This window comes from Theobroma cacao, chromosome 9 (genome assembly GCF_000208745.1).
Source record: "Theobroma cacao cultivar B97-61/B2 chromosome 9, Criollo_cocoa_genome_V2, whole genome shotgun sequence".
Taxonomy (NCBI): domain Eukaryota; kingdom Viridiplantae; phylum Streptophyta; class Magnoliopsida; order Malvales; family Malvaceae; genus Theobroma; species Theobroma cacao.
Window position 1 is genome coordinate 31,995,208 of NC_030858.1, and position 22,644 is coordinate 32,017,851.

Here is a 22,644-nt window from a genome sequence, read left to right on the forward strand (position 1 = left end):
TTACATTTTTTATTTTCTGTTATGTATGATAATTATTATCTATGAGTTTCATACTATTTTAGCATTTTATTTTTTATTATATTTAATTAAATTCTTGTACTTTCATTTTAAATTAAATAGATTATTGACTAAACTTCTTTAATCAAAATGTCACATGCCTATTTATGCCACGTAGTATCATATGGTATGTTGACACATTATATAATAAATGTTAATGTGACATGTTAAAAAGACTTGATAATAATGGTCCTATACAATTTTCACCTTTCACCTCAATGTTTGTCATTACCAAATTAAGGTAAAATTGATATCATTAATATATTAAGATAAAATTATTGAATAGCATTTTGATTAATAATACTTAATCAATTATGAATAATAAAAATTTATTTAACTCAAAATAATTATATAACAACTCGATTGAACTCTAACAACCTATTTGAATAATTAAAAATTATGCCTACAATTTTGGAATAGTAATACTACGTTTTATTTTTTTTTTTAATTTTAAATTTTCTTTTGGCTTTGTTTCTAAGCAAATCTCACGGTCTGCTACCAACAGCTTCCAAAGTCGGGGAGGGAGTGCCAGATATTTGAAGTTTTGAAACTCAAAAACTGGCGAGGACTACAACGGCAACGACAACTCCTCGTAATTAACCCACAAACAATGTCATAAGCACTAACATATCTCTATCAAATCCCTCATCTTCCAAGTAACCGGTTAAAACCATGGCAGCAGCCGCCGGCCAAGACAGGGCCTCGCCTCCATCGAAGCCCTCAAAGTTCTCTGTCTACCAGAACCCAACCCTGTCCGCTGCTCTAACGGCTACAAGTCTACAGCCCTCCAAATCAACTATTCTTTGCATCTTTTCTCTCTTATCTGCTTCGGCTTTTGCTCTCCTCTCCATCACTTCCAGGTTCTTTTAACTTTTTTTTTTGGGTTTTTTTTGTTGTAATAGGAACGCAGGCGTTTCGAGCCTTTTAAGCCGAACATATCCATTTTACTTACATATGGATGGTTATTTTAGGGTTTTAGGAGGGTTTAAGCAAAAGGGTATGTTTTCATTGTTCTTTTAGTGTTTTTGATCCTTGGGTTTTGTTAGGTAACGTTTTGCTTGATTTTGTTTCTGAGAAAATGCATGAATGGTAACTTTGTTTTATAGAAACTTCATTGATGTTTCCCGGGAGTTTTTCTTTTCTCTCAAAGAGTGACTTTGATTATAGGAGGCTTTTCGGCTTTAATTGTTTTTCAAGGGGCAAATTTAGGTTAAATTGTGGTCATGCTGTTGTACAGATTACAAAGGCATAGGCTCATTGGTAGCTGCAGCTTTCTTCCGAAGAAAGAGATTCCCAGCTTTGAATCTTCCTTTCCCCTACTTAATTATTGAAAAAACAATTCAGACTGCAAGAGAATGATTAATGGAAAGAGAGTCTGTTGATACTTCTGACTGTCACTGGAATTATGTATCATGTAAATAAGAAAGAAGCAGAAATATGATTGAGTTGGTTAATTGGTAAAAGTATAAAAGTGAACCTTTTGAGGTTTCTGAAATCTATAGATTAACGTCTTCTTTCTGTCCATAGTTTTGTTTTGGTTTGAATGTGTTTGAATTTCACTAACACAATCCTTTCTCTCACATTGATGAAGGGGCAATCTGTTGGCTGATAAACTGAAGTTTGGAGATTTATCTCATGAAGTTGCTTGTAAGTTATCATGTGCAGATGGAATTCCTTTGATTCTTGAATTAAGAGCTCTATTTCCTGTTGTCACATTTGCGTGTTATCTGTGCTTCAGGTATATTGGCCAAAGCAATACAGACTGCATTGGGTGTTGTTTTCATTGGCACCATTTTTGCCTTATTCAAAGCCATCTCTCTGCATAGAGCCAGAAGCATTGGTTGTGTGCCAGCTGTATCTCCTTCTAAAGATACTAAGGATCAACCTTGTCTGACGAAGCGGCAGCTAGGGCTTTTAGGAATAAAACCCAAGGTTGAGCAAGTTGTGCTAGAGTCTTCAAAGAAACCCCCGAAGTCCAAACCCCTAGTGACATCATCTCCTTCAGATGTTCTTGTCCCACTTCATCTGCCAATTAATGGCTCAGATCGTAAGTCTCGAGTCAGCTCTAATAAATCAAACACCAGTGGTGGGAATAAGATGAATTCTTTTGCTACCCCAACCAGATCCCAGGGTTCTCCTTCTTCATTATATCTTGTTCCAGCATCCACTTCTGCATTATCTTCTGTTCAAACTTCACCAGGCCAGGAGCATGTGGCCAAAACCCCTTGGTCCATTAAACGAGCCTCCTCTACCAAAGAAATAACAACAGAAGAGCAACTTGAACTGTTTCTTGCAGAAGTGGATGAGAAAATCACTGAATCTGCTGGAAAACTAGCCACCCCACCCCCAACCGTCAGTGGCTTCGGAGTAGCAAGTCCTAATACTGTAGCAAGTTCAGTTAATACATCTGGAACGACAAGGAGTACACCACTGAGGCCTGTTAGGATGTCTCCCAGTTCCCAGAAATTTACCACTCCTCCAAAGAAAGGAGAGGGCGACCTTCCTCCTCCAATGTCCATGGAAGAGTCTATTGAAGCTTTTGAGCATTTGGGCATCTATCCCCAAATTGAGCAGTGGTGTGATCGCCTTAGACAGTGGTTTGCTTCAGTTCTGCTAAATCCTCTACTTAACAAGATTGAAACCAGTCATATTCAGGTCTCTCATCATTTTCATTCTCTCAACTTTGCCACTATTTCAGTTACACTGTCTTTATGGAAATGTACAGAATATTCACTGTAATCGCATCCTAAACATGGAAATATTCAAGGTTGAGATTTTCAATTTTTCATGAAGGATATGTGTTTTATCAGGGATGAAAGGACAAGCCTTTTTTGTCAGAATATGGCTATTATGAATGAGTCCAAATTATATTCAGCTTTAATCTTGCAGAATGATTTGCAAAATTTTAAACTTTGCTATGTTGTTGTTGGTCATCAAAATTAGAAAGTTAGCATAATCTGGACTCAGTTTAGAATTTGAGAAATGAGAAAGTTTCTATAAATATTGACATGTTTCTTATAGCCTTTTCCCATATTTGTGTGCAGCACAGGCTCAAATCTGTTGATATTATTGCTCTTTATCTATGTTTTTCTGTGTTTTGGACATTGCAACCTGATTATTGCTGTTATCTACGTTTCTTCTGTGTTTTAGACATTGCAACCTGATTATTCTCAAATCCTCTGCTTATAGGTAATGCAAGCAGCTGCTAAACTCAATATCTCAGTAACAATTAGTCAAGTAGGAAGTGATCAACCAACCAATGGAAGTCCTGCTACTATGTCTCCACCTGATAGGATGAAGGAATGGCAACCAACATTCACTCTTGAGGAAGAAGGGCTGCTTCATCAATTACATGCAACTCTGGTCCAGGCTCTTGAGGCTTCTATGTGTTAGTTGCTTTTATTGCTGTTATTAATTTGTTCTTGTATTTGCTAGGTTGGTTTTGTTTATTGGTCTTAGCTGAGGATTTATAATGGCACTGTTTCATCAAATGCAGCAAAGCCTTTAGCCAACCAACAACAATCTCCACAACAAAATCCTTTGATCCCTGTTATGCAGGAGTGTGTCGATGCCATTACTGAACACCAGAGGCTTCATGCATTGATGAAAGGGGAGTGGATGAAAGGTTTGCTACCACAAAGCAGTGTGAGGGCAGATTATACAGTACAAAGGATTCGAGGTATTTAAAAGCTTAAAATAGTCCTCATATGCTGAGTGTCTGTGTTGCTTATAAACCATATTGAGACCTTTTAGTGTACATAATTTAGGGAGTTACCTTTTTGTGGAATTCCACAGAGCTTGCTGAAGGAACCTGCTTGAAGAATTATGAATATCTTGGAAGTGGGGAGGTTTATGACAAAAAGAACAAGAAGTGGACCCGTGAACTTCCAACAGATTCTCACTTGCTCTTGTACTTGTTTTGTGCTTTCCTAGAGCACCCAAAATGGATGTTACATGTTGATCCTAATTCTTATGCTGGAGCCCAATCTAGTAAGAATCCATTATTATTGGGGATCCTGCCACCGAAGGACAGGTTTCCAGAAAAGTACATTGGCATTATATCTGGTGTTCCTTTGACTCTTCATCCAGGAGCTTGCATACTGGCAGTTGGAAAACAAAGTCTCCCCATTTTTGCCTTATACTGGGACAAGAAATTACAGTTCTCTCTTCAGGTAAAAGAGTATTTTAAGTTCTTTGTTATAGGTGGCAAGACAAGGGAGTAAAGAACATGATTTAATGAAAACATGAAAGAGTGAAATTATTAATAACTATTAAAGATGATTTAAAGTGAATAAAAAAATTGATGTCAGCATTTGTGAAGCAAGTCTGAAGATGACTTAGACATAGATATAAAAAGATTGTAAAATAAAGCTGGATGTTTTGCTCTTAAAAAATGCTCAAGTGCATGAATGCCTTATCATATGGTTGAGATAAAGACTATCTTAATGGTAAATGAATAACTCTAGTGCTTGAAATTTGCCACTATAAAATATTGTAATTAATTATAATAGATAACTTGTATTCCTATCAATCAATTGTGATTTAATCTTTTCATTTTCTTTTGTGAGGCTTAGTCAACAGTGTCTGCAAGTCTGCAGCAGTTTTATGCCAACTTGACTTTATTCCAAGTCAATGATTTCTTTGGTCTTATGGAAGATTAAGTAGTGTATTGGCAACTTTTTTCTTAATTAAACAAACAATAGCACTCTTGGATGGTGCTTTTGTTTACCTAGCAGAACAAATAGTAAAAGAAACCAATGCAGTTTAATTGATGTCAACAAACGTAGTCGTGGTCTTTTATATTCATTATATTGTGGTTTCCTGTGGTAGCACATCAAAGTGAAAAGCTGAAGAATATCCTTAGCACTGCAGAAGCTGGCCCCAATTCAGTCAAAAGCTTTCCTCCATCCACATGCACGCAGACATTTGACATCTATGGTTGATAGAAAAGATATAAATCGTATGGGTTGGATGATAACAATTTTATTTTATATTTTCAGGGGAGAACGGCACTGTGGGATTCCATCTTGCTTTTGTGCCACAGAATAAAGGTTGGATATGGAGGAATGGTTCGGGGCATGCATATTGGTTCTTCAGCCTTGAATATTCTCCTAGTTCTTGATCCAGAAAATGAAGACTGAGTTCTTGTTAGGCATGCAGCATGCTGCAGTTTTGCCTGTCATGGCCTGTCTATTACAGTAGTCAGATATGGTTCGCAAATTGCAGTGTATTTTTCAATCAGTGTGGAAGTAGAACTTCTCATGTGGGTTGAAGCTTGTTGGAAACTTGGAATCAAGGGGGAGCTGTTTTCAATATTTTGCTTGATCCTGTGCACTACAAGATCATTCCAGAGCATTCTGATGATTGACCAAGTTGGCAGTTTTGGCAGTGAAGATAATTTGGACCAAAATCTTTGTGAAATTTTGTAAGCATTGTACCTTTTGGCATAATATTTTTGCTTCAAACTTCCCCACGGTACCTATGGCCTATAGACATCTTCTTGTACTTAAGCAGTATTGCTTCTAACCTTTGTGAGAGTCAAAGCTTAAGCAAGAGTTTAATCCTCTGCTAAAAGAGAAGCCTGTTGTTTATACCCCTGGAAAGATTGTGCACAATCTATTAGTCCTAAATTAGTCTGGTTTTATTGATGTCAAGGTTTAGGTAGAAACTTTTAGTAATAATTATGACGAAATTTTCCTTCTTTGGTATGCAGTTCTTGTACCAATGATTAATAGTACTAGAGCAAAGCTGGAGGGCGCAGAGGCTTGCTTAACCTTTGGATAAGAAGAATAGTAAAAGGAGAATAAAGAATCCAATGAAAATAAACAAGTTTAGTAATGCCAAAGTGAAAAATTAGTAGCATTCGAGTATATAGCCCATTATTGAAGGTTTATGTATTTTCTCACTCAACAAACCTATGTGTAAGATAGTGAGAAGCGAGACTTTATACGTTCAGAAATGAAGGAGCTGTAATGTGTGCATAGTGAGAGTGATACTCTATAATGTTTTAAACAGACCTTAGCTTTCCAACAAGCCCGTCTAGCTCAGTCGGTAGAGCGCAAGGCTCTTAACCTTGTGGTCGTGGGTTCGAGCCCCACGGTGGGCGTATAAAGATTTTGTTTTTATTTTTTTCTTAATTCCTTTTATTAAAAGTAAGTAAAAACCTAAATTATTATAAGCAGTTAAATACATGAATTGACACTATACTTTTGATTCATTTGAGGTCCTCCATTTCAAGTTTCTGCAAATCCCAGGTGATTGAATTTCTTTACTCCATTTATCCAAAAACAAGATTGATTCTTTACTCTCTCTCTCTCTCTAATTAAGAAAGAAAAAGACTAATCTTTTGTTTAACCTATTCTTATAACTGCTTTGATTTCTACTTAATTTGTTCTTATAAGAATATTACGTATTTTCTCCCTTTAATTTGATGTTTATCTAATTGTATCAAATGCTTTTCATCGAAAAAAAGCTGAATACTCCTTTTTTTTCTCTTTTAAATTTCGCACTCATTTCCTCAAACAGTTGCGTTGCATTCTGATAAATGATAAAACTGTAATTTCCTTTTTGTTGCTTTTGGAAGCAAAAATTGAAAAATAAAGGCAGCGCTTTTGGATATATACGAAAAAAAAACAAATGATATTTTTGAAGAATTAAAAATTAAAATGTTATTTTTTTTTATAATAAAAGGCATGATTTTTATTTTATTTTTTTATGTAGAACATTATGTTAAAAAAAATTGGTGTTAAAGTTATAGTTTGTTGAGTTTATTTATTTATTTGATTTTCCCATTTTATCTTATGAATTTTTGCTAAGTTTGGGAGACACTGCAGATAGCTAGAAACTAATCAATTGTTGGTTTGAAGAAGAATGAATAATGGAGGGGCAAGACGGATGAATGGTGGAGGCGAAGAGGACGATGATGAAGATTATGTGAATGGGGACCTTGATGCGTGGGAGAGAACTTACACCGATGAAAGGTCGTGGGAATCTTTGCAAGAGGACGAGTCAGGCCTGCTTCGACCAATTGACAACAAGGCCCTTTATCATTCTCAGTATCGTCGCCGGCTTCGGTCCCTTTCTTCCACTGCCACTGCTGCTCGGATCCAAAAGGGCCTCATTCGATATCTCTACCTTGTTATTGATCTTTCCCGGGTATCATTTTTCACCCCAATTACCACTGTAGTTTTATAAATTTGCTATCTTGTGTGAATATGTTCTTATTAGGATGAAGGGAATGGGATTTGCTCTTAGAGTAGGTAATTTGGAGCAGAACAATCAAGTTTGATAAGCAATCTTTTGTAGCTTTAATTTGGTTACTTCTTGCCATCAAGTTTGGTAATCATTTATTATGAGTAATAATTTGTGGTTTTGAGTGATGTCATGTCGCTCAGGTCTACGAGATTATTACTCAATATCTGAATCACAAGCTTGTGTTTAGCAGAGGCTTAAACTTTCATTACTTTGACCACTGCTCTATGTTCACATAGGGGAGAGAAAACCTAAGAAGTTTTTTCAAATTTTTCATTGAAGTTTCTCATGGATTTACCTCTTGCATGTGTTAAGCAATTTGCCAGTTTGATATCCTGAAAGCAATACATTGGTTTCAAAGTTCTTCACTGAAAAACCAGTCTATTGCCTACTTTCATATCTCTGTCGTAAATGTTTGATTTGGTAGAATTTGATCTATTTCTTGGGTTGATTGTTATTTGAGGCGAGTAACAGAATACAAATGATACAATATACCCCCAGGGAAATATGTTGGAAGTTCTTCAGAGAACTGGAACCCTTGAATTGAACTTATGATACCACCCAATTGGTTCTTTTATTTTTTTGGATAGTTGGGAAGGAGTAGTTGGATAGACAGAAGGTATTATCATGTTATTGCCTGGAAGTTGGTTATTCTTCTTCAATCATCATGAGGTTTAAAGTAATCAAAATTCCTTAGTTCTTTACATGAACTATCAACTCATTTTCATTTGTTTTGCTGTATTTAGGCAGCTTCGGAGACAGATTTTCGACCAAGTCGTATTGTTGTTATTGCAAAACATGTTGAGGCTTTCATTAGGGAGTTTTTTGACCAGAATCCTCTTAGTCAAGTTGGCCTTTTGACTATCAAAGATGGGGTTGCTCAGTGCTTAACAGATCTCGGGGGTAGTCCTGAGTCTCATATCAAAGCTTTGATGAATAAGTTGGAATGTTCAGGTGATTCCTCCTTACAGAATGCATTGGATCTCGTAGATGGGTATCTGAATCAAATTCCATCATATGGTCATCGTGAAGTTCTTATATTATATTCTGCTCTCAGTACTTGTGATCCTGGAGATATAATGGAGACCATCCAGAAATGCAAGAAATCTAAAATAAGGTGTTCAGTTATTGGCCTTGCTGCAGAAATGTTTATATGCAAACATCTCTGCCAGGAAACTGGAGGAACATACTCTGTTGCATTAGATGAGGTGAGTGGAACAAGAGGTATTGATTGTCCATATTCAACTGAAACTGATGTAATAACGTCAACCTGAAATTCTTATCTGAGTCTCTTAATTGGTTACTTAAAAGGAAAATGAATCTCTGTTTTCATAAGGATCCAAAGGACACTTGTCATAGAGAAGCCAAGTGAAATTGCATGGACAAGTTAGGGGTGTCTAATTCTCTATATCTTCTAAATGTTCTATATTGCAAGTTGTTCTCTAATTTTCGCTTTCCTTTGCTTTTTGGTTGTTATTTATTTACCTTTTGAAAGTGGGAAGAGGAGTTGCTGGTTTCTTTCATGTGTTTTCAGTTCGTCTTGTAATAAAGTTTTTGTCTATGGATGGAAAGGGGGAAAATGAAAATGAAAAGTAAATATATTTCTATGTGCTTTTCTTGTGCAGTCCCACTTTAAAGAGCTAATATTAGAGCATGCACCCCCACCACCAGCCATAGCAGAATTTGCAACTGCTAATTTGATCAAGATGGGATTCCCTCAAAGAGCGGCTGAGGGTTCTATATCCATTTGTTCATGTCATAAGGAAGCTAAGGTTGGTGCAGGGTACACTTGTCCAAGATGCAAAGCACGTGTTTGTGAGCTGCCTACAGAATGTTGTATCTGCGGGTTGACACTCGTGTCTTCACCCCATTTGGCTAGATCATATCATCATCTCTTCCCTATAGCACCATTTGATGAGGTGCCTCCATTTAGTTTAAATGATCCAAACCACAAACTGCAAAGAAATTGTTTTGGATGCCAACAAAGCCTCCTCAACCCAGGTAAGTGATGATAAGTAATGAGTACATGATGATTTTACAATACCAGTGTGCGCTTTGACATTATATTTTAATGCTGCTAATATTGAAATTGCAAGTGATAATACCTAGAATTGGTTAATACATTGACATGCCATTATGATTCTTCATAGAACTAAGCTTAAGGCTCTTTGAGGGTTGAAAATGGGTGTTACTGTTAAGTGCTATGCTATTTCCTTGACTATTATGAAAGAAATGCACCATTCTATTAAACCTTTGCCTTTAATAAATTAAAAAAAAAAAAAAAACAGATGTAGAAGTAATGATGAATTGACCAACTTACTTGCTATGCTAATGGCTGATATCATTATTTAGAACTATGATTGCTGCATTGGGAGAAAGTCAAAAGTGGCTGTTGAACTTATGTACTATGGAGGAATAGAATATTTATTCAAAAGGGACATTGTTCTTGAGAACTTGGAAATTCTTTGATGCACAACTGCCCTTTTTAAGTTTTAGGTTTTGCAAGATGTGCCAAGATGTTGTGGCCGATTAATTTCTATTTTGATTCTTAATTCTTTTGCTTAATCAAATTTGTATTTTAACCTTGTAATGTGTGTCAATTGTTCTTTCCTCTCATGTCTCACATGTATTCAAGAATTTTCCTTCCTGATACTCGCTGGTTTTGACTCAGGAAACAAACCTGGCCTTCTGGTTGTGTGCCCCAAGTGCAAAGGGTACTTCTGCCTCGACTGTGATATTTATATTCACGAGAGTTTGCACAATTGCCCAGGCTGTGACAGCTTCAGGCATTCCAAGGCAGATAAAGAATGAGAATGGCATTGCCCCGGGAATTCATAGTTCATAGTTGTTATAACAAATGCTACTGTCTCTTGTAACATATGCGCCCATTTTTGAGATAGTACACTTACAAATGGTCCCCTTTCTGTCGTTATTGGTGTCAGACTCTTGAGAGTTTATAATGTTGGGACCATAAACACTAATTTGCTGCCAAGTTCAATGTTTCTCCTCTTCTAAGCGAATGCAAATTTTGTGTTTCCTCTTTGGGTAACAGTGCTCCACAAAATCCATGCTATATGGTTCATGATTAAAACTAAAATCGAAGTTCCAGTCTACAGTGACAGATGCATAGCAGGTAAACAAGTGACGGCCGAGAAAACTATCTGACAAAGGGAATCAATTTGATAAAATAGCATTTCTCTATTAAGTAACTGAATTTTTGAGTGAATTTACAGGTTATTTGATCTCATCTTAAACCAAGAGTCAAAATGGTGGATCCTTGTGTTACTTCAGGGTTGTTTCCCCACTGCAATGCATCCAAAGGTTTTGAAACAATGGATGTAATTCCAATTCTCGGACTAAATGACTAACTGTACAAATTCAATCGGACCTGCTCATCTGTGTTTTAACTGTGGTGGAAGTGCTTGTAACAACCCCGTTACAATGCATAGAATTAGAAGTAGAGCTTCATCGAGTGTGCAGGCAACACTAACAGGCACAAGGCCCCGAGCTCACCCTCTTTAACAAAGAACTTCTGCAGCTGCCAGCTCAAGACCATCGGAGATAGGACAGTTCCCTTGCAGCCATTCTTACCTTAAGCTGTGCTTCGTTTCAAAATTTCCATTTCACGTTCACTGGCATGCCAGTCACGAGTGACCACCAAATTTCTCCACGAGATGCCTTGTTTTCCCCAAAAATTCACAAAGGGAGGAGCGCCAGTAACTTTAGGCAAACAAGTCCAATTACTCAGAGTCTGAGTCAATAGAAAGATATAATCTCTGTCTTACAGAACGTTTTTGCCGCGGAAATAGAAAAGGGCTCTCTGATCTTTGCCTACTTGACTTCTCAGATCTACTGTCGTTCATACCAAGCAGCAGAGAAGCTGCAGAAAGAAGGAACAGCCAGTCAGTGCCAGAAATTGAAAAAAGAACCAAAAAAAAAAAGACTGATGGAGCTATGAAACGCTAATGCAGCGAATTATGATTCTAGAGTCATGCGTTACTCCAGGAACTTATAAGCCAGATGTAGAGCAACAAACTCCACCAGTACCCTCGTGAAAATTAATCATTATGACATCTACAAACTTCTACTAACTAATAAACTATTAAAAGTGGACAAAAACATTACAATTATTTATAATGTTAGTTCTATTTTGATTAAACTTATCATGATATAATTAATATTTTAGTGTTGGGGTGTTTCCTAGTTTCACACATATAGGCATTCCTAAGGTAAGCACAGTGCAACTTTTGTAAGGATAAGACTACTTTTGTTTTTACTGTTACCTTTATTCAGTAATATTTATATATATAATTCGTATTGATATTTGGATCATTCTATATCATGTTTCCTAGTTTTTACACCCAAGTAAATTTCTTTCTACCTGAACATATAAAACATCTTCATTTTTGTTCTACATAATCTCAATCTTATTTTTAATAACATGCCTCCAATTTTACTGAATTCAAGACAAATTATCAGAGTCAGAAAAAAATCATCAATTACACTTCAATCAAAAAGAATGAAATAGATTTTAATTGAATCCAAATACAAATAAATTCTAACTTAAAATTATTAATAATACTCACATGCAACATATCATGTGCAAATTGCACATAGCGAACCTAATCTGAAAAGAATAAAAAGATGGCAATTAAATAGTTAAACAACACTAGAACAGATCCACTACTAATCAAATTCAACAAAACATAACAGCACTGTCCAAGAATTACACATGCTTGCATATAACCAGTTTGAAGCCTTTCCTATTTGCTGGCCATGATATGGCAAAGTTTAAACAAACTTTACAACACTATAGCACCTCAAAAGAACAAGGAAACTAACCGGTGTCATCCAAAGAATCCATAGTGCGTTCTCTGGAAGGTATCTGCTGCCTTAAATTCAATCCATTCACTGTTGTTGAGTCCCCATGACCACCAGTTGCACCATCTCCAAGCCTAAGTGAAATCCAATCATCAGTACGGATGCCATTTGATACATCAGCTTGATCTCTCAAATCAGACTGTGCTGATGCATCTGAAGGACGAGTTGGAAGAAATATCTGAAGAGAAGGATCTTCTGCACCAAACAAGGGATTGTCAACTAAGCGATCATTTATATCTGTATCAGTCTGACCAATGGAAGAACCAGGGACTAGATTTGCAGATCCCATTGTTGTCTCTGGAGCCAATGTATAACCATTCATTGATTGAGGGCAATTGAGAGCATTACGCTGCAGATCAACTAAGGCATCTGAGACATCTGCATTTGTACTAAATAGTTGAAACCCAGAGCCTTCTGGGGGTCCTGGAGGTAATGACCACAGACCCATGTCAAATTCATCATTAGTAGGAAAAAGACCCAAATTACCAGCAGGCCCAAGAGCTGGATCTTCTGAATATGGATGAGAAATTCCAGGAGGAGCCACTGGAAAATTAAGTCCAGAAGAATCATTTTGATTATCCTTATAAAGAGTTGCAGAAGATATCAATATGTCATTCTCTTCATCTGAATCACTAAGAACAATAACTTCTGCATTTCCTGTGGGTGCAGATGGATTTCGGTCCGTAAATTCATATGCCGAATCTATGTTCAGAGGCATGGAATCAAGTTCAATCCCATTGCTTGTAAAGTCGTAAGTCCCACCACCATCCTGATTTACACTAGGATCTTCACCATCCTTAACACTTCCAGTTGCACTGCTGCTCATTGGAATAATTTTTTGCTCATGATGTTCAAATCTTTCTTGTAATCTACTATCAGAAGACGTGTTCATATCTTCAGGCTTGCTAACTTCCCACAACCCATCGCTATTCTTCTTGATTCCAAGTTTCAAACCTGTATGACCATCTGAAGCACCTTCAAGTTTGATCTGCTTCGACGTTTCAGCTCTGGGCTTAACCTCCGCACTGCCAGGGACACATAGAGTACCATCAGGAGAATGCCATTGTGCAAGATCACCAAGTTCTCTACGCTCATTTTCACTTTTAGCCTTTGCACGCCAAGAACCATCAGGCTTGACCTCAATCTCGGTAATATCTTCTCCACAATTTCTCATCTGTAGCACAGTTAATCATGGTCATCACACATTGACATCATAGATAAAATACAGGAGAACCACAGGGTACCCACCTTGGATGTGATGCGATTAAAATAAGGATCAATTATAATGTTCTCCAATGAGTAGTTCTTCAGACAAATTGGGCACTGCCACTGCAATCACATACAAATGCTTGTCAAAAGCCTAAAAAAGAATTATACATGACAATAAACATGTTACTATAGTTGCTTGCCTTCCTAGAACGTTGGTTCAGCTCCACAAAAACTTCAAGATCAAAACAACCCATGTGAACACAAGGTTTAAACCTTCCAGCCACCTTCATTCTTGAACCACTCATCTATCACAGGTAAACACAGAAATGAATATCAGAAATAATTGGAGCAACTTCAAAACAAGGGTGCAGTAAATCAAATGCTGCATTCAATATATACATACTATTGAAAGCAAAAATGGCTCCATCTGGTTGATGATACTTTAGCCTTTTGCTTCTTTTGCAAAAAAAATGAATAGAATGGAAAAGGCAAAAAATAAAAATGAATATAAAACCAAAAACACGTCAACCAAACAAAGCCTATATAAGCAGTCATAAAGCCTAATAAGCAGACAAATATAACCCAAATGGTGCTATAATAGTTAAGTTCTTTATGGAACAAAGCACAAGTGATTGACTGCACACATTGTCCATGTAAAATAATAAATCCATCATATAGGCCACACCATCCAGCTAGCCGAAACCAACCTATTGTCATGACAGATTAGATATCTTGAGAAAGCACTTCAATATAGGATGAAGTGCATCTTCTTAATGTTAATAACACGTTTATGACAATGCAAGAAAGCTTCAGCCAACATTAATACTATACACCCAAACACACACGACATCCCTAGATGTTTCCACCATTGACACTATTGACACACTTTACAAAAACTTTGCTGGTAGGTAAGTGATACTTTTGATCCCTGAATTTTGCAAGGCACAAGCTCTTCCAAAAACACTTTCCAAGATAAACCAATTAAGTACTAAAAAAATAATGTCCCAATCAATTAAAGATGCAGTATTCTTGTTTCTTAGCATAAAACATGGTACAGAGCTACAGAAATATTTGGCAAGAGATTGCTAGCATTTGTAAAAACTATATAACTCACAGGGCAACGTAGGTTGACTCCAAAAAAATCTGCAACAACTTCTAGATCACTGTCACTATCACCATTGTCTGTTGCAGTTCCACCACCAACACAACGACAAACACGAGCAAGAGCGTCTTCAAAACGTTCACCATCAGTCTCCTTGGGAATCATGTTAAGTACCTAGGCAGGCCAGAAAAATATAATATGACAATAAAGACAACAAAAATAGTGATATAGCAAGGTAAGCTTCACTTGCATAGAAACTTGATATTATTAGCAAGGTAAGTACTAATACTAAGATGCTTGAATTCCTGCTAGTAGTTTATCTATGTTTTATCTCAAAGTTAAACTTGATGTTATTAGTTTTAGGATGAACTTGATATCATTAGTTTGCGGCCTTGAAAACAATACAAAATCATAAAAGCAAGCCAACCTCATAGCCAGCCCCAAATATTTAAATAGATTCAGGCCGAAAACCCATCTCCTCAGCTATTAAAATGGCCCCAGACTATGCAATTAAGCTTGTACACAAAATAGCCAAAACGAAACCGAGGAAAAAAAAAATTAAGTTGACCATGGTAATAATATGAAGAGTGGAGCACTTTACGTGACAGTTTAAAACAAAATAAATATATATATATATATATAAAAGCCCCAAATTTCACATATTTCCCCTTTTCTAGATATTCCCTTCATTCTCTGTTTGTAATCTCACCATTTTTCCAGATCCAGCCTTTTACTTCAGTTAATCTTCATGATCACAAGTTTCTTGTGATAAAGACCCATTCTCTCTCTGTTCTTCATTCTTTTTCTCCCAATTTCCTTAAATTAATGATAAATTGTGCTTGTTCGTTGTGTGGTATGAAGATTTTTAAAAAAATAGAAGAAAAAACAGGGTGAAAGGTGAAAAGAAAGCTTTATTTAGGGCACAGATTAAACCCAAATTGTGGCATTCCTCTCGTCTAATCTGACTCTGATCCCATACCCATGTCAATGTCTTGTTGACACAAGCACCTCACCAAAAATGCCAGTAAGTGATAACTTAATGGTCAAGTGTCTAATCTGTAATGATTTTTGCAATAAACATGAAATACAACTAGAATGCCGTCTGCAGAGATATGAAAATAAAACAGCCATATATAACAGCAGTAAATATATTTGCATTCTATTCTGCTTTATTGTTAAACTGATCAATGCTGCCAAAATCAATAACAGATCTTGCAAGCACTGGATAAAAATTGTTACATGCAGAGCTTCTATACTTCACAAATTGGGCATATATCGTTTTCGACTTTGAAGCCCATCAGATGGCAACGGAATAAATCTTGTAATTCCAATATGCAAAAAAACCTAAGGTCAATCTTAAAAGATAAAATTTGAAGTTAGTTAACATACCTGTTGAACAGTTCGCCGTTTAACAATTCTAACTCCAAAACAGAATACGCGAGCATCACATCCAGTCAAAGTTATCTTATTAATTCCATCTTTAGTACATGGAGTTATCTGACAACAGAATAGACGATAGACAATTGCTTAGACACCACACTACAAATGTTTCTTCAATAGGTTAAAAAATATTAACAGAATTGTAAAGCACATGCAATAACCTGCCTGCCAGCTTCCCCACCCGTTCCCATCACATGCATACACATGTAAAGTTAAAAATTATGGAGAATATGATTACATATAATTGAGAACAAAAAAAGAATTAATCTGTTTTATAGAAGGACGAAACTCACAATTGGACCATCATCACGGCCATTAGCCCCGAGCAATTGCGAGCCAGGTCTATTAATAGCACGAACAGGTAAGCCTGTTTAAAGACAATCAGTTGGATGATTACTAATCAAAACTGAAATGGAAAAGGTACATAGAAATTAGTAGATGTAAAGATGGAGAAAAATGATGCTGCAATGAGGAAAAAAATGGCAAACATGCTAAGCATGCTTCTTTTTTTTAAGCTAGATCCAAGCATGCTGCTCAAGTGACAACAAATTCAATAAACAATAGCAAAGCAATTAATCTGAATTTGTAAAAGGAGCTGTTAAACCACTAAGTAGTCAAAGCAACACATAAATAACCATACCATTAACCTGCAAATCTGCATATTGAGGCCACTGCATCCTGAATGGAACTTTGTCATTCAGAAGCATGCACCATGCCTATGTGACAAGATAAAAAACAAAAACATCACAATAGATAACCAAAAAGCATATCATCAAACTGAACGCATTTTTTTTACACTAGCCAACCTGGACATCATACTCTTGTTTTGTCAGTAAGTCCTTGTCTGTCCTGGTGATTTGGAATGTTTTCTCTGCACTTAGGACTGGATTTGTACTGTAAAATGTTGGATTTGAATTACTAAACTAAACAAACAAAGTCATAAAGCATTACACATAAAGCACAAACACGTTGACATTCACACCTAATTGACAAAGCAGTTCATGGGGGAAAAGAAAGAGCTGTACTGTTTCTCATATAGTGCACTCACCCATCATTTGGGATATTTGAAACAGCCAACTTCAACGGACATAAAGGGTGCGCAATAGTAATCCAAAAACTGCACAAGGGGAGTCATATCAGGAATTAAAGGAATGTAACATAAATTTTCCAACAAAAGATACGCTAGATGCATCCAGATGGAGACATAAGAGTATACAAATTAGAATGCAAATATAGAAATATTGTTATCATGAAACAGTTAGATATATATATATATGATGCAGTGAGCAATAAATACTAGATAAATAGTAGATTTCATTTGTAGTAGAGCCAACTTAGCATAACCCTTTTGAGCATTCTATAGCTACAAGTAACAGTATTTGGCTCTTAAAAGAATTCCTGATAGGAAAGTGAAATAGCTCTTTTAGATACCACCAATCACAATACCTAATCTATATTATTTATATAGAAAGCCACCGCCTAAATGGCATCACTGAGATATTAGATACAAACTCAATGAGTTAAGAGTAAATAACAGAATAAACAAAAAAAAAATATCCCTCATTTTTTCCAAAGAAAAGGTTTGACTCCGCTTTCAAATTGACTCAACTTGATATGATCATTTCAAAAAAAAAAAATTCAGTTCCAAGTGCACTTTTCCTTTCTTCTGCCTAGGTAGTAGGTGGCACAAAAGCTAGTCTATATTTACAAGTCTTGCATCCTAATTTTATTCTGACTACAAAGAAGCCCAACCAGTAATTACTTTTTACCCAACCAAACTGCACTACAAAAGTCTGCCATGTTAATATTGCAACACACATAATAAATTGAAGATAGAACACCTGCAATAAGATGTTAAATAAAATAAACATTTTCCCATATCTATATCACAAAATTAAACATCAGCAAATAACCAATCAGTAAACCAGCACATAGCTGGACCATCAATTTGCAATAATCATACATCCTCGAAGCGCACACATACAAACACACAAACACACACAAATACACGTAGGAGAGTGATTTGGCCAGAAAAAAAAAAAAGAGACATACGGATCAGCTTGGCTCAGCCGACAAATTTCACAATAAAATAAATCAGGAACTGGTGGATTCCCCTCCATAGTCTTCTCTGGAATTATAACACAACGAATATGTTGCCACACTTGACATCTTGGACCTTCACACTGTCATTACAACAAGGGCAAAAAGCTAATTTGAGGTAAAAGTGTAGCACAATTTTGTATAGGAGAATTTAAAAAAAGAAAATGGAAGTATCTGGAATCTATGTCTTCTCAAATTGGACAGGAGCATATTATACAAACAAGAATTATGAACAGAAATAATAATACGTTTTGATACAACATACAATCCCCTGATATCATTATAACAAGAATCGCTCAAAAAAGGCACACAAAGAAACAAGAAGATTCAAAAGCAATGTAACTCAATACAATTTCATCAGGACAAGATTCATATGAAAGTAGCCAAACATAGACGTCTGCATTAGGAGATACCTATTGTTGTGGAAGGCCACTAGGAAAGATGTATACTTCTTTTTTGAGGTAAATGTTAACCTTAGGGAACTCAATAATTCACCATGAATTTTAGTGGCAAGAAGAAAATCTAGGAGAAAGTCTAATGTGCTGAATCTATGCATTCTTATTCAAAGTCAGTGTTTCCAAGTAAATACACCACTGCCATACTGATTCGTCTATTTCATTTTTTTATAGCCTATCTATCTGCAATTTTACAAGACAGTTTCCCAAAGCCCATCAAAAAGTTATCAGATTCATTAAGACCTCAAAGCCTCAAGAATTACAAAAAAACTATTGAGTTAATAACTAAAGTAAGCAATTTTACAATATAAGGACTTTGAATCTAAGTGTATGAGTCAAAAAGCAAAAAACCTAGATCATGAGATGATAACAGCAAAATGTAGAAGTATTATGAAAATTGAGCATCATATACAATTTCAAATCAAGCAAACCCAAACCCGAACTTGAAGAACCATAAATAAAGTAACATGACATTGAACTTAAAAGGTTACAGCCACCCCAACATTCCAATTGAATGTTTCTGACATTAGATCATCATTAACATAAAATAATGAGGTCAAAGAACATTAAGCTTGTTATCATTACCTTAATAATGTTCTCAGTCTCCAATGAACTTCCACAGGGACAACGAACTTTCATATCTGATTGAAAGGGATCATCTATTTCCCCTTTAACTTTTACATTACTGCTGTCCGACACACCCTGTCCCTTTGATGCCAATTCAGTGGCTCCAGAAACCTGCATCTTTCTGAGGACAAGAAATAAAATTTAGAGAAATAAGTAGAAAAAAAAGAGAAATACACTTTAGAGAGAGGAATGAAATACAAAGCAGACAAAGATCATAAGCGGATAATCAGATATCCTAGATTCAATTGGCCAGCATTGTTTATCATAAGTCATAATTTGTTCACAAGAATGAAAAAAAAAAAAGAAAAAAGAAACAACTAATCCCATTGTAAATGTTGCCATCTTTATTCTGTAATAGAGATAGATGTAAACACAAACCTGTATATGTCATCGACAAGTTTTGCCACATCTTCCTTTCCGACGGGAGTCCTTTTTGCCCACATCTTTGCAACTGGGAAACAGCAAGTAGACCCAAGTTTATTATAAAGGTTAAAAGGAATAGTTTCTGAACAGATAAAACAAATTTATGAGCCAAAAGTGAACTATCTACAGTCAAATGACACTACAAATTCAGAAAATAGTACAATTCCACTGACAAGCATACTTGTATCCAACCCCTTCCCTCCCCTTCCTCATCAAAAAAACTGCACTCATAAAAAACCAAACTTTACACACAGCCATTGGAAGCATCAACAAATTATAATGAAATTAATGGAAAAAATAGCTAAATGCTACAATCTCTGCAACCCAAAGAACCTACAGCAACATTAGGCAGAAAAACAGTTGCATAGTTACTTTCCTTGATCACTCCCAACCGACATCACAAAAAGGAAATAAAAAACTGACTAATATAAGTCCTACTAAGAGCTGAAACTGGAAAAAATTTTTGCAACATTCCTAACACAATCGATTACCAATACACATCCAACAATTTGACTGTGTGAGTACTTTGCAGACACAAGAATATCAACAGCTCAATACTAGCACTTTAACAACCTATGCTTTAGGCTAGCAGAGTAACATCAGAAACAATAAATATTTAAAAGATAATATAACTTATAAATCACTACAGCAGTTATAAATCGTCTATTCAAACAAGAGAGAGAAAGCTGGGAAGAAATATTTTACCTTGTTCATCAGAGAGAGCACCTAATATCCTCTCAACAAGGTCCTACAAATCAATATACAGAAAGGTCAAACATAATCCTACACAATGAAGGTGCAACTTATAATAAAAAATACAGATAATTAACGGAACAACAATTATCATATCCCCTAAATTTTTAAGGCTGCCAAATTTGCTAAATCTGCGGTTATCTTGAACAGATTTATACAGGGAAAAAATACAAAAAGGAAAAAAAAGGGGGGAGGGGGGGGGAACCAGGAATTCAGGATAATAAGAACAATGCCACAGCTATGAAGATAAGACTCAACAAAGACATCCCTCTCATACTCATACAAGATAGATACAGTGCATTATCTCAAGCCCCTAACCTGCTTCTTCCCTTGCTTTGAAAGACCCAATTGAGTGAGAACATCCTTGAGTTCTTTTATTCGAAAATACGCCAATTTATCCTACAATAGGAATATCAGATTGTAATAAACTCTTCATAAGAAAAATAAAAAAAAAATATCAACATATTAGCATCAAAGCATAACAAGTAGCAACTGAAAACATACCACTTATCTACTAAAATAGAGCTTAAAAGGGTGATCTGATACTCTAATTATAAATAAAAAATTCCATTATTTTTAAGTGACTATATAAAATAAAGTTAGCCAAGCGCTATTAAAAAGCCCTTTGCTCACAGCTGATACTAATTCTACCAAATAAAAGAACTAAAACCAACAAAAGTATCCACAATAAACTTACTACAAACCTAAAAGCACTTGATTCACAAAGCCACATAAGCTATTACCCATATGTTACAACAAAAGCATATCCCCATTATTGAAACTAAGTTCAGCAGTCGATACTCCCTATCCAACAATTAAATTACATGAATGTTAACCTAGTTAATTGAATTTGATAAAATAAATAAAAAAAAGGATACAAAAAGTTCGATCCTCAAACAATATTTCAAGAGTTTAGTCTTACATAATTGCATACCATATTTGAAGAAGACAAAAAAATAACAGGAGCTACTCAAAATAGTAAAAGATCAAAATAAAGCCAAAATATTTTACAAACAATATAAAAGTAAAATACCTTGCAACTGGCCACCAAATCCATGTTTAGTTTACAATCTGTAGCCAAGCTAAAAACCAGTAATCAAAAACCTAAACGCTCAAATATTACCAATCGATCTAATAGAAAATAACTAAAACAAAACCGCGTAAATGAAATTAAATAAATTAATTAATCAATCAATCAATCTTCAAAGAAAGCGATAATCCAATAATCAAATTAAAGCAACTCACCAGGTTTTTCTGATTATTAATTAAAAAGGAAAGGAAAGGAAAAAGTAAATGGAAAATTTGATAAATGGAAGAGAAATCGGAGAAATAGGGTTCAGAGTGTGGAGGACGCCGACTTCTCTTTCTCTTTGTGTTTTTTTTTTTTTTTTCCTTTTTTGACCAAAGAGACCCAACCAGAAGGAACCAATCCTTTCAAAAGAAAATTACAAAAGTGACCGGACTTATCGCCGATTATCAAATCCGGTTTTTTGACGGGGAACACGTCCGGGTTTAGTTTCGGTGAAGTTGCGTGTTCGTTTGTAATACACGCCTTCCTTTGTTTTTTTTCTTTTTCAATATTCAATGCAAAATTCCTTTTTATCTAGGAATTCCTAAAGTACACATGTATATACGTTGACTCAATCTGACGTTAGCTGTGATTCTGCCACGTAAGCAGAAAGTCGAGATCGCATGAGATGGTTGACCTGGTGAGTTGAAAATGAGACTGCCTAGATGGTGTTTTAGCCGTCGGATTTTTGGTATTTCCATGTACGGACTTGAAAATAAATGAATATTAATGTTACAGATTAAATCTCATCTCACCAACCAAAAAAAAAGATTAAATTGCATAATGTTTGAAATTTTGTGTCATTTACTATTTTCATCTTCGTAATTCAAATGTCACTCTTTCACACTCAAAACTTTTTTTGTTATAGATTACAAGTTATAAATAGCAAGGTAATTTAAAATTTTTATACTCAAAATAATCTTTTAAAATTCTCGAAATTGTAATTATTTTAAAGAAATCATTTATCAACCTAACAATTACTTAAATCATTAAAAATGGCATGTTCATTTTTTCCGACCAATATAATTGACATATGCTTTAATCATTAAATTTGCAAAAGTATTTATTTGATATAAAACAAATATTTGAAGATAAAACTAAAAGACTTTAAATTATAAAGACAAAGACATTAAAGGATATGAATTTTATATATAACGGTTGTAATTTACTTCAATGTAACCGTGAAAAAAAGTATTGTTTTTAAAATTGGATCCAAAAATTATTACCTATTAAAGTTTACAGATCATCGGGTCACGATTCAATTATTAAGTCATTTG

The 22,644-nt window shown here is 35.3% G+C and overlaps 3 protein-coding genes and 1 non-coding gene across 10 annotated transcripts; 3 read left to right on the forward strand and 1 right to left on the reverse strand.

The window, feature by feature from the left end:
* LOC18590082 (transmembrane protein 209) lies at positions 528-5,758 on the forward strand. Its single transcript, XM_018127417.1, has 7 exons — positions 528-917; positions 1,649-1,704; positions 1,796-2,712; positions 3,247-3,445; positions 3,554-3,736; positions 3,853-4,229; positions 5,058-5,758. The coding sequence occupies exons 1-7, from the start codon at positions 730-732 to the stop codon at positions 5,196-5,198; spliced, it is 2,061 nt and encodes a 686-aa protein (XP_017982906.1). The 5' UTR covers positions 528-729; the 3' UTR covers positions 5,199-5,758.
* On the forward strand, positions 6,091-6,163 carry TRNAK-CUU. Its single transcript has one exon. It is a non-coding gene; the product is annotated as a tRNA-Lys (tRNA).
* On the forward strand, positions 6,253-10,357 carry LOC18590083 (general transcription factor IIH subunit 2). Of its 4 annotated transcripts, none has more exons than XM_007015387.2 (5): positions 6,253-6,311; positions 6,874-7,212; positions 8,055-8,516; positions 8,934-9,309; positions 9,980-10,357. In XM_007015387.2, the coding sequence occupies exons 2-5, from the start codon at positions 6,928-6,930 to the stop codon at positions 10,117-10,119; spliced, it is 1,263 nt and encodes a 420-aa protein (XP_007015449.2). In that variant the 5' UTR covers positions 6,253-6,311; positions 6,874-6,927; the 3' UTR covers positions 10,120-10,357. The 4 variants fall into 4 exon arrangements, with proteins under 4 accessions (XP_007015449.2, XP_017982930.1, XP_007015448.2 ...); XM_018127441.1 differs by having other exon boundaries at positions 6,891-7,212; XM_007015386.2 differs by having other exon boundaries at positions 6,924-7,212.
* LOC18590084 (E3 SUMO-protein ligase SIZ1) lies at positions 10,483-21,709 on the reverse strand. Of its 4 annotated transcripts, XM_018127411.1 has the most exons (18): positions 21,544-21,709; positions 21,332-21,380; positions 20,617-20,697; positions 20,251-20,293; positions 19,501-19,573; positions 19,081-19,243; positions 17,993-18,123; positions 16,989-17,057; positions 16,747-16,834; positions 16,581-16,656; positions 16,234-16,307; positions 15,890-15,997; positions 14,513-14,674; positions 13,599-13,703; positions 13,438-13,518; positions 12,151-13,363; positions 11,895-11,935; positions 10,483-11,188 (listed from the first exon to the last, which is right to left on the reverse strand). In XM_018127411.1, exons 2-17 carry the CDS (start codon positions 21,353-21,355, stop codon positions 11,931-11,933), a joined length of 2,496 nt encoding a protein of 831 aa, XP_017982900.1. In that variant the 5' UTR covers positions 21,356-21,380; positions 21,544-21,709; the 3' UTR covers positions 10,483-11,188; positions 11,895-11,930. The 4 variants fall into 4 exon arrangements, with proteins under 4 accessions (XP_017982900.1, XP_007015452.2, XP_007015455.2 ...); XM_007015390.2 differs by lacking the exon at positions 11,895-11,935 and having other exon boundaries at positions 21,332-21,369; positions 21,544-21,707; XM_007015393.2 differs by lacking the exon at positions 11,895-11,935 and having other exon boundaries at positions 21,544-21,707.

Excerpts from the sequence above, each read along its gene's own strand:
- LOC18590084 (XM_007015390.2), bottom strand. The coding sequence starts at position 21,355 with ATGGATTTGGTGGCCAGTTGCAAG. Across the intron at positions 20,294-20,616 it reads CAAAGCAAGGGAAGAAGCAG|GACCTTGTTGAGAGGATATT; the intron begins GTTAGGGGCTTG and ends ATTGATTTGTAG. Across the intron at positions 13,704-14,512 it reads GAGTCAACCTACGTTGCCCT|ATGAGTGGTTCAAGAATGAA; the intron begins GTGAGTTATATA and ends TACCTGTGATAG.
- LOC18590082 (XM_018127417.1), top strand. The coding sequence starts at position 730 with ATGGCAGCAGCCGCCGGCCAAGACAGGGCCTCGCCTCCATCGAAGCCC. Across the intron at positions 918-1,648 it reads CTCCTCTCCATCACTTCCAG|GGGCAATCTGTTGGCTGATA; the intron begins GTTCTTTTAACT and ends ACATTGATGAAG. Across the intron at positions 3,737-3,852 it reads TACAGTACAAAGGATTCGAG|AGCTTGCTGAAGGAACCTGC; the intron begins GTATTTAAAAGC and ends GGAATTCCACAG.
- LOC18590083 (XM_007015387.2), top strand. The coding sequence starts at position 6,928 with ATGAATAATGGAGGGGCAAGACGGATGAATGGTGGAGGCGAAGAGGAC. Across the intron at positions 7,213-8,054 it reads TTGTTATTGATCTTTCCCGG|GCAGCTTCGGAGACAGATTT; the intron begins GTATCATTTTTC and ends TGCTGTATTTAG. Across the intron at positions 8,517-8,933 it reads ACTCTGTTGCATTAGATGAG|TCCCACTTTAAAGAGCTAAT; the intron begins GTGAGTGGAACA and ends TTTCTTGTGCAG.